The 11,498-nt window shown below is 33.5% G+C and overlaps 1 protein-coding gene across 7 annotated transcripts; it reads right to left on the minus strand.

Annotated features, from left to right (window-relative positions):
- Positions 1-391: 391 nt before the first annotated feature.
- Positions 392-4,754, minus strand: LOC114285987 (transcription initiation factor IIA subunit 2). Of its 7 annotated transcripts, none has more exons than XM_028229071.2 (6): positions 4,571-4,754; positions 4,464-4,501; positions 3,706-3,766; positions 2,808-2,954; positions 2,648-2,698; positions 392-1,033 (listed from the first exon to the last, which is right to left on the minus strand). In XM_028229071.2, exons 4-6 carry the CDS (start codon positions 2,934-2,936, stop codon positions 893-895), a joined length of 321 nt encoding a protein of 106 aa, XP_028084872.1. In that variant the 5' UTR covers positions 2,937-2,954; positions 3,706-3,766; positions 4,464-4,501; positions 4,571-4,754; the 3' UTR covers positions 392-892. The 7 variants fall into 7 exon arrangements, with proteins under 7 accessions (XP_028084872.1, XP_028084869.1, XP_028084873.1 ...); XM_028229068.2 differs by having other exon boundaries at positions 3,710-3,766; positions 4,571-4,753; XM_028229072.2 differs by lacking the exon at positions 4,464-4,501 and having other exon boundaries at positions 3,710-3,766; positions 4,571-4,740.
- Positions 4,755-11,498: the final 6,744 nt, after the last annotated feature.

Below are 11,498 nucleotides of genomic sequence, written 5' to 3' on the forward strand. Positions count from 1 at the left end.
ATACATACCATCACTTTATTTATGTATAAATTTGGCTGCTTTTTGTTCTAAGTTTTCTTTTTCTTTTTTTATTTCTCAAAACAATAAAAAACTTAATTTAACAAACATTTTTTTTTCTCTTTCTTTAAATCCAGAAAAGAAAACCTTTCAAAAACTATTTTTGCACAAAAATAATAACAATTGAGTGTTTCTAAACTTTTCCCTATTTTTGTGTTTTATTTTTGCTTTTGAAAACAAGGAAAACAAAAAATGAAGTGAACAAAAACACAATCAAAAGATTGGCCCAAATCACTGCCATCCAGTTTGATAGTATAGATCACTGGCCCTAACAAACCATTTGTTTAACTTGTGACTTCCAAGTTTTCTCCAAGGCCATTCAACCCCAAGGCACTGTCCAAAAAAATCTTAGCTTTCATACCAAAATCAGCAAGTAACAGAAAAATAATGGAAGTTTTTGCACAGAACATGGACCAAGCTTTTTCTAAGCCTTGCTCTATTCGGCCTTGGCCTTTCTTAAGCAATCTATCGTGAAAATGGTGCACTACAAACAAGTTACTAGGTCAGAAACCATGACCAAACATAGCTTCTCATGATGAAATGGAGAGTCCATAACAGATTCTCAAGCTACAGGGCAATGTATCAAAATTTATAACCAAAACTTTATATACTGAAGAAATTAATCCATGATCCGAGCAACATCCATCAGATAATAGTAGTTGTCAGTCGGGTGTTGATGGGTTCTATGAATTGTCTTCATTCTTCCCGCAACGTCTGCAACTGAAACTTGTTCTGACTAACCTCCATTTTCTTCGCTTTATCTACTTCTGCTACCATGAGAATAATAAACTGACTCTCCTTTTTTGGACACACTGTTCTGTTAATCTGTGGAATCTCATTGCGTGAGCAGCTTTGAGTCACATGCCACGATCTTAACCTGACCAACAGTTTCCTGGCTTTCCTCAGTCTTGAATGATGCACCTTGTAGGATGAACGTCCAAACATTGTCACAGAATCTGTAGGTGTGCAGATGCCCCTATAGTAAATAATAGAAAAGTTACAAAAAAATTTTAAAAAAAATAAAATCAGCACCAGTGTAGGGTTAACATCAATGTGAACCTAATGAAAAACAAAAAAGGTATGTAACAAGTGAAATAATAACAGATATTGAGTGAATTGCAAGCAAGGAAGGATTACAAACAAAGAAACATGACTGTCGCTGAAAGTGAGGTTCAGAGATGACAGTTTAAACAAATTGATGCAGACACCAAGCCACAAGAAGCAAGAGTCCCGCCGTGTTTGCTAAGTCATTCAAAAAGCCTAGTCCATGCCTCTTGGCCAAGGAAAGGGGCACAAGGTATTGCCTAGACTCTTAACTTGCACGAGGTGTGTTAAGAAGATATTAAGATAACTTGCTGCACCTCTAAGCTTGATGAGTTGTTGACACCAACTCATCTTAAAGCATAAACTATTAAAAAATGAGCCCAACAGTGTGTGAGGCAAACAAACTGAGTGAGCAAGCACAAAGACAAGTAGCACAGAGTGCACAATAATAGGGGAGACAAGACTTGAACCCAAGACCTTTTGGAACTAGAACTTTGATGCCATGTAAGATTGCCACTAGCCATACAAACTTCAGCTTTTGGAAAATTTGGTGTTCTGTCATGGTATTATAGCTATGGTTCCAAGAGGTCTTGGATTCAAATCTCGTTTCCTTCATTATCTGTGTTATTATGCACTCAATTTGTCCTCTCTAAGTGTGCACTCAATTTGTTCTCTTCTCTCCAAGTGCGTGATAAGGTCGCACAAGAGTGTCAATTTCATATACAATGTTGAACCCATTTCCTAATAGCTTAAGCTTTAATAAAAAAAAAGTATTACGACTGTCAAAAAGTATGTAACATGTCCATCATCTATGGGAATAACTTCCACACATGCTAAGCTTTGGACCAAATTGGCTTAGCAATTACATTATATTGTGGTTAAATCCTGTTATTACCGAAGAAAATGATTTAGATTGGTATAGGCTGCTGCTCCAATCCCAAGCATGGTGTTGACATATAATAGAAAAAGAAGAGTCTTATCTAATTTATGTAATTTGGACAAGGAAATAGCAGTGCTGTAAGAGTCTCTCAACTATTGGGCGCATGTCCAATTCAAAGGGATTGGGGATTCCCTCATTTGAATTCTGTTGTTAACTTTATTTGGTCCTCTAGAACTTATCCATAATTATATATGCTTTGCAGAGCAAGAATAGGGTACTAGGCATTACTTTTATGGAAATGATTAAATGAATGTCCATAGAGGAAGCAGCTTCAAGATTACAAGTGACATTGTGTACCCATGTTTTATTTGCACTGAAGCCTTCTTTCACTGGTTGAAGTTGAACAGCTCTTTTGGTCTGCTGATTTGAGGTTTCCAAATATGTATGAAGTCTAGATTAATTACAATATATAAGTTTGGTGCATTATTTTGAAATTTTGATGTGCAACAACCCTGTTAACGAATACAACTCAACACAAATTTCATTCGAATTTTTCCCCAAAAACTTCACTTCCTAACGCAATTGGAAAATTTCAAGCAATATGTGGCAAATTATTCAAGACCAACTGGTACAAAAACACAGGCAAAGCTTATTGATAACCTGTACCTTAATGGTCACCTTGCTCTTAACTTGGGCTTCCAGAGCTTCAGTCATTGACTGAAATTCACAAAACAATGAAAAAAATATAACAAAACCATATAAATATTTGTGCGTAATATATAGATCTCACTGTAATGATATTAAACGAGGTCTAAGTTAAATTAACCTTGTCAAACTGAACAAGGACTTGGATAGCAAGTTCAGGACTCATAATCCCATTCGAAACCATCTCATCCAATGTTTCGGTCAAGCACATGCCAATGGTGGACCTACGATAGAGTTCAAATGTTGCCATCCTTCTTTGTGTCAATATCTGTCAAAGTCAAAAGTTTAGAACCCTGATTATCACAAAACAAAACCAAGTCTTATGTTATTTGGTTGATTTTTTTTTTTTGTAACCAATATGAAACCCATCAATTTAATTAAATATTTGCAACTGTTGACAATATCTAATGCGGATGAATTCCACAGTTATATGCATACAAATGCTTGACTCAATATTTAAAGCGGGAAAACAATATGCGTATAAAGTGGCATACATATATCTATGAATTTTTTTGTTTTCCTAGTAAAGAAACTGAGTATACTTCTCAACTCCTTGCTTTGTATAGTGAAATAAAGTAATGCAGGCCAGACAAACAGAGAAAACTGTCCATTTAATTGATCACTATAAAAACAAAAGAAGAGAAAATAAAAAAACAAAAAAAAACTCAACCATCCTATCATTTTTGTGGTTAAGAAGATGTCATCTCATTCTCAACTAAAAACATGTAGGCACATTTGATTGTAATCAAGATATATTTTTGCATGCCCACATTCATAGTGGGTTTCAATCCCCACCAACTACACCCCTCCCCCTTGAGTAATGTTCTTCTCATGACCATAAAAAAATGAAATTTATTGCTTCCAATCCCAAATTAGGATGAATTCACTTACATTACAAAAAGTTCACGACCAAAATAACATAAGACTTGGTTTCAAATTTCATTTTCAAACATCTGTCAGCAGCCAAACATACTACATAACAAAAAAATAAAAAACAAAAACCTAGGAGAGCTCATTACCTACCCCTTAGCAGAAAATCCCTGCCAACAATACTCTCCAACACTACGGCTTCTCAGAACTCTACAAAATCACGTCATAAAACACAATTCACAAATCAAACCTAATCGAAAACAAACAAGATAAAAGAAGAAACATAGAAACCCATGTACATGTTGCACAATCTATACACATACATATATACATTATCCATGCTGAATTGTTAACCACCAACTCTTCTACCTTAAGCTACTTGAGGGATAGACAATTTTTTATGGGGAAATTGCAATTCAGTGCATGTTTTCAAAAAAAAATTCAAATCAATGGAAAACTCTACCAACTTTAATATTTAAAGTTATAAACTTTTCCATGAATTTGTAAATATTTTGTGAAAGCACGGTTTATAATTTTCTCAATTTTGATCATTTTTATATTCAACACGCTTGAGTTATCAGATTCTCTTACTGTGAGATTTTAACACAGTATTACAATTATTTTGTGGATTTTTAAATTTGAACGCAAAATCTATTATCCCCTATGATAATTTTTAACCACCAACTAACTCATATAAAAACTTAAAAGCTATCTATAAAAGGGAGAGGCTAGCTTTATTATTTACATACTTGACACATACATATATAGAGAAAGAATTAATGGGTATATCATTACCAGAATGTTATGAAATTGTAAACTATTCTCTTTTTGAGGTCGATAAATCTAGTGAAATGGTTCAATAGTCCAATTAATACAGGGAATTTGGATGTAGGGCTTGAAATCTCACCTGATTCTTGGGAAAATGGAAAATCGATTGGAGTGGCCCTGAATTTAGGAAGAAAACAGAGAGAAATCAAATGAGAGAGAGAGAGAGAGAGAGAGAGAGCCAGTTACCTGAGGGCTGAGGGTCTGAGAAGAGCGAGGGTAGAGAGAGAGAGAGAGAGAGAGAGAGAGAGTGGTACAGAAACCCCGACGTAGATCGGCGATGTTGGGAGTGTATTTTGGTGGGATTGCAAGAGAGGTACAGTCTTTATATACATCGCGTAAAAAATAACCTGAAAAATATCCTGGTGAGCTTGGTGGGTCCAACTTTTGACCCATCACCCTGTTATTTAGGGGGGACGGGTACAGTTACTGCTGCCTGTGGGAGGTATTTTAAAGTGCTTTTGGGTAATTTGAACATTTATTATTATAGGATTTGTTAAGAATATTATTCAGGTAAAAAATAAAATTAATTGAATATTTATAACTTCATCATTAGGTCTTAATTTTTTTTAAAAGTTTATAAAAGTTATGTTAACTGTTAATTTTTAAAGAAATAAATATGTTTTGATTATATGGTTACAGATATACAATTAATTTTATATTTTTATATGAATGATCTACTTAACGAATTTTATAATATAAACTATTTAAATTATTAAAAAAACATACGAGACAATCTCTCACAAGGAACACAACGATAACTATTGTGCCTTAAGCCACAACAATAACAGCAAGACTCCCTTCTCCTTATTTAGGGTTGGTCTGGGAACAATTTTTTTATTCTAATTTTTTAGTGTTTTTACATATTTTTTTGATTTTATTTTTTGGAGAAAAAAATGAAATAATTATAGATTGAATGTAATATTTTATTTTATGAATTTATTTAGTTTATTTTTTTTAATTTTTTTTTGTGTTTTTTTTTAATTTCAGTCCAAACCCAACCCACTTGCTAAATGGTAGCTTAGAGTAAGAGTTTTTAGGACACAATAAATAAACTGTTTATTAATTTATTTTTGTCACATCATCTTTATTTTTTTTACATGTTTTATTTTTTATTTTTTTATGATAAGTAAAAAAGTCAACTTACAAGTCATACCCAAAACAATTTTAAATTACAAATACAACTATGATGTTGGCTTAAAATATAAATTGTTCTTTATAGTTTTAGAAATTATATTATAGTTCTGAAGTTTCTAATTTCATAACAAATAAAATTTTGTATTAATAAATTATCAATTCAATTAATAATTTTTAATAATGTCATAGAATTATTTTAATTAATAATTTAAATAATTTTATCTTTGTGTATAAGAGAATAGTTAAGAATTTTAGTGTCACGACCCAAACCCGGCCCTATGGGTTTAGCACCGTAACCGGCCAGTAATCTGAGATTACCAAAGGCCTGCAGAACAGTAATACAGTAAAACAGAGTACAGGGCCTGGCGGAAGCCAATACAGTAATTAAACAATGTCCAATGAGCTGTGACAGTCTGTATGCCAAAAAGATTTTTCATGCATTCATACATAAACAGTACAGAACAGTATGCACAATATTTACATTCATTCAAACTAGGGACTCTACCCTAGATAGCGGTACAGTGAACAGTCAGTCTATACAAAACAGTGAAACAGTACAGAAGGGGGAATTGTAAAAGACCCCTAAGCCTTAACAGGTAGGCTCGGAACCTCGCAGTGAGGCACATAGGCTGGCTTGACAAAACTGGAGTCTAACCCGCGCTCCTAGCTCCGGTCTGGTGCCTGTACACCTACATATATATATGAGCAGTGAGCTAAAGCCCAGTGAATAACATAAAGCGTAAAGGGGTTTAGAATGAATGTCCTTACAGTAATGAAAACAGTTCAATTCAATCAGTATTTCAGTTGTTCAGTACAGTAAACAGTCATATGTGGTACATCCATTAGCATAACAGTAACAGTAGGTCTTAAAAGACCGAACAGTAATGATGGCCATCAGTCAGTAAACAGTAGTGGCTCCACGAGGGAACCGACAGAGAATTCTGTCGCAGTAACAGTAACAGTAAACAGTAAGTACTAAGGATGCCACAGTACAGTTCAGAAATAAAGGACATACATTCATTCAGTAATACCAGTTCAGTAAACAGTTCAGTTCAGTATTCAAAAGATATCAGTTGAACATATCTTTACACAATTGTTACTCACAGAGTTCTGGGCTACAGTATGCTAGAGCGTGCCTCCCCAGTCGCCAACCCTACACAGTTCACAGGTTGAACACACTAAGCTACACAGCTAGGAAATCTCATAACTTAATCCCTAATTTGCCTTGGTGTGTTCTACAACGATATCCTCATCTAAATATCTTAAACTAGGCCTAAGAATGCCTAGGATGGGATGAGGATGCAAAAATACACTTAGAAAACATTTTGCAAAGTTTGCTGAAAATAGGGGCTTCGCTCGAGCGAGACTTTCTCCGCTCGAGCGTAAGTCCAAAATCAAAGGCTTCGCTCGAGCGAGTAATCCTTCGCTCGAGCGGTCTGCAAAACAGTAAAAATACTGGATGCTGAGATTTTACGCGCGATGGTCGCTCGATGGTCGCTCGAGCGGATCCCTGGACAAAGGTGCTCGCTCGAGCGGGGAATCCTTCGCTCGAGCGAGGAAGCCAAATCTGGAATTTCCAGATCTGCCTCCCAAGCTCAAACCAAGCATTCTACCACTCCAAACTCGACCTCTTGGGCCCAAATTCTGGGAAACATCACTAAATTCAATGTATAACAAGTTTCAAAGCTCAATTTATGAATTCAAGCCCCAAAGGTGAGTCAATTAAACCACATTCAAACCCATTTTCAAGAACAACATTCAACCATGCATGGATGAGTTTTTAAACCAAATTAAAGCTCCAAAGCTTGCTCAAATGAGTTCATTTCTGTTCAAAACCAGATGAAAACATGGTCTATAACAACAAATGTCCATGTAATCAACCTCAAAATGCAACAATACTAACATGCATGCAAGAGATGAGCTTCAATCCACCATTAATGAACCAAAACATGACTTAGCTCTACAAATTAACATGAACCATGCAAGAACTAGCTCAAAACATGATCAAGAAGACAATGGAGCTACCTTTAGTCTTGTATTTCAAGAAGGGAGCTCAAATATGCAATCACTTCAACAATTTCTTCAAGTACCAAGCAATTTACAAGCAAAATTGAGATGAACTCCACTCCTCTAGTTTTTTTCTCTCTATGGTCGGCAATGAGAGGGGAAATGGCTGAGGAAATGTTGTCTTTGGCTCAAGTGTATGAGTGTATACAAGGCTTAAAGATGTGTGAGATAGTGGCCCACTCAAGGGCAAAACGGTAATTAAGTCCAACTCTTTAATTAGCTTATTTTAATCTAATTTAATCATACCTAATCAATTTTCAGATAATTATACTATAAAATCACATTAATTCTAAGGTTCATAGAACACTAATCGGTTTCAGATTCGGCCGCCGATAAGGCCTTCAATTAGCAGTTCAAACATATAAGCATGAACAGATAATCATACAGTCAAACAGATAGAATGCAATTTAACTAACATATACCCGATCAAGTCGGTTTCCAATTTCAGTCAGTCAGTTCAGTACTTTAATCAGTTCAATTATCAGTCAGTTATCAGTCATTATCCGTTTCGTTTAACAGTAATCGGTGATTATCGGTAATCAATCAGTCATTAATCAGTAAACAGTATGGGGGTTGTTACATTTAGGCTCCGTTTGGTAAACCTTTCAAATTATAGTTTCACTCATTGATTTGAGTGTGGTGTTTGTTTTGAGCTTTCAAATCATAATTCTACACTCATTTCTCAAAACTCAGTTCAAAACATAATAATTACTTTTCAAAACTCATAACTAAACACATAACTCAAAACTCTTTTCAAAACTCAATTCAAATTAATATTTTAAATATTTTAATATTTAAATATGTTACGATTTTTTTAATTTTTTAATTTTTTGAATATTTTTAAATAGTTTAATTTTTAAATATTACGATTTTAATTTTTTAAATTTTAAAATATTATATAAAAATAAATTCAAACTCTATTTTATAAAAATATTTTTAAATATTTTAATTTTTTTGTTATGTATTTGGTTACGATTTGAGTGTAGAGTTGTGAAAGTAGTATGGAGTTTCAAGTTATGTATTTAGTTATGAGTTTTAAAAATAATTTCTTAATTGAGTTTTGTTTTATGTGTTTGGTTACGATTTGAGTGTAGAGTTGTTTTTAAATTTAAAATATTAAAATTTTAAATTATTTAAATTTTTTGAATATTTATTTAAATTTTTTACTTATTAAATTTTTTAGATTATTTAAATTATTTATGATTTAAAATTTTTGAATATTTATTTTAAAAAAAAATTATTTCCTTTGTAGTATTTTCAATTAAAAAAATTGATTAATGTTATTTTCTGTTAATAATAAATTTTTTTAATTGAATTTTAAAAAGAGTTTGGCTATGAGTGTTGATCAGAATTTTCAATAGTGTGAAAGTAGTGTGTTTTGTTATGAGTTATAACAATTTGAATTAAGTTTTGAAAACCTTTTTCAAAACTCATAACCAAACAAATTTTCTTACTTCACATGTCAAATCAAACTTTCAAAACTCAATTCCACACTCAATTTAAAACTCAATTCAACACTCTATTCAAAAATTATAACCAAACAAATTTTCTACACTCAAATCATAATTTCAAAACACACAAACTCAAAATACAACTCACGTTCTCAAATTATAATTAGAAAGTCTGACCAAACGGAGCCTTATTTTTTTAATTTAATTTTGTTAAATAAAAAGAATTCAAACCGAGATATGCATGATGGGTATGAGTGGACAGACGTGTGATACCTAATTGAAGGAAAACAAGAATGCTAGATCCGTTAATTGAAGGAGGATGAAGCTATAGAAAGAAAGTGAAAGGTGTAGAGAGAAAAAGATGGGGGAGGTGGAGGAGACAAGAGGAAACAAGAAATCTTCGGCGGCGGGTGGTGTGACTTTGTTGGCGGTGGGTGACGTGACTTCATCCATGGCGGGCGACGCAGGGGTCTTCTTCTCAGCTGCTCCTTTCTCTCTCTTTTTCTCTCTTTAGTCACTTTGAAACCCACCAAACAAAAGTTTTTTTTTTTTTTTTTTTATGTTTTTTTACCCAAAATAATCTCATCTTTTGATTTTATTAGTGAGACACGTGTCAAACCTACAAAGATCACTTTTAAGAATCACTTCACTAAATTACTTTGGAAGATCTGAACGGACAATACGTATCCCAAGTCCAAATATAATATTAGGTTGCCAAAAGCGTGTTAAAAGACTATGTTGAACGTGATTGACTAAGTAAAATCACATGTGTATGTTGGTTATCGAGAAACAACATTATGAACATAATTATTCGTGTTTAGTGGAATTGTTTCTTTAGTTTCCTTCTATTTTTTCTCGTAAATATTTAAGATCTAAATGTAGTTTAAGAATTATTTATTTTTATTCTTTAAATAATGAATCATGCTAATGATGGAAGATTCTAAATTTACTCAATTTATTTTCGTACTCACTACATGCGATGTGAATTTAGACAGAAGCCTTATACATGTGGGTATGTAGAAAAATTAGATTGGTGTATTTAATAGTAGTTTCTTTCTGCTAATGATGGCTTAATTTGCTATAAAATGTTGACAAATTAAAATTTTAAGTTGTCTTTTACACATTTTTGACTTTTTGGCATATCCATAAGTACATTTATTTGGATCATATAATTTCTCTATTTTTGCACATATTTTCATAAAAAATAAAAAAAAAAATATTTATTTAGATTATTCTAAACAATTATTAATAAAATTGGGAATAAATATATATTCCTACTTTTATAAGTCATTGAGGATAGGGGTGGTTCTATTAGGACAAAAGTACATTTGTTAGTCAAGAGTGCATTACTATCTATCTGTTGGAATTTTTATTTTAAATTATTTGTTCAAATCTTTTTTTATCTGTTCAATTTTATGAACCTATCTATTCAAGTTTAAATTTGTTTGTCAAATTTTTTTTAATATTTTTAATCTATCTATTGAAATTCACCAAGCCTATTTCCCCTATCTATTGAAATTCACCAAGCCTACTTTTTCTATTTGTTGAAATTCACTAATCAACCTATTTGTTGAAATTCACCAAGTTTATTTCCCTTGTTGAAATTTACCAAACCTATTTTTTCTATCTGTTGAAATATTTACTAAACAAGCTATTTGTTGAAATTCACCAAGCCTATTTTATCTGTTACAAATTTTTATTTATACAAATTGATTTCATAAACCCACTTTTTCCTTCTCTCTATCTGTCTGTCTCACTTTCTCTCACTCACTCACTCATTCTCATCTCTCTCTCTCTCTCTCTCTCTCTCTCTCTGTTGGTTTTAGAAGGAAAACTCACTAAGAAAATCAAGGGTATGTAGAAAATGAGTTCGGCAGTGTTCGATCCGACTTACCTTGGTTTGTTGGCTCTGTTTGCAGGTGTGGAAGAGACAGAGATCGCAGAGGAGAAGAGGAGCTGGATCTTGTCGCTCAGTATCAAATTGACATCGTCGTCAGAGATCGATACATAAGCCAAGTGCATCGAGTTAGAGACTCTCAAGAAGAAACCTTTGCTACGCCATAGATCATCGCTGCCGACGAGAAAAGACACGATACCAGTGACTTGTAACAGTGCAGATCAGTGCTCTTCGGTGACATGAAAAAGAGAAGAAGGAGGCCGGCGATGATGTAGCGGCGTGGTGGTGGTTGATCTAGATCTAAGGTTAGGGTTTCGGGAGAAAGGAAGAGGAAAAGAAGAGAGTGAGAGAAAGAGAGTGAACACCACTGCGAGGTGAACGTTCATGTAGGCGCCAGTGTTGGGTGACGCTTCAATGGTGTCGTCGAAGCCACGAAGATGTCTTCCTTATGTCTGTCCTCCTTTGTAGAGAGAGAGAGAGAGAGAGAGAGGGGAGATGAATGGATTTGGTTGTTGAAAGATTGATGTGTTTGTTTGTACAGATAGAGAATGGTGTCCTTGTGGAC

The sequence above is a fragment of the Camellia sinensis genome, chromosome 3 (assembly GCF_055761805.1).
Source record: "Camellia sinensis isolate YWXY chromosome 3, ASM5576180v1, whole genome shotgun sequence".
Taxonomy (NCBI): Eukaryota; Viridiplantae; Streptophyta; class Magnoliopsida; order Ericales; family Theaceae; genus Camellia; species Camellia sinensis.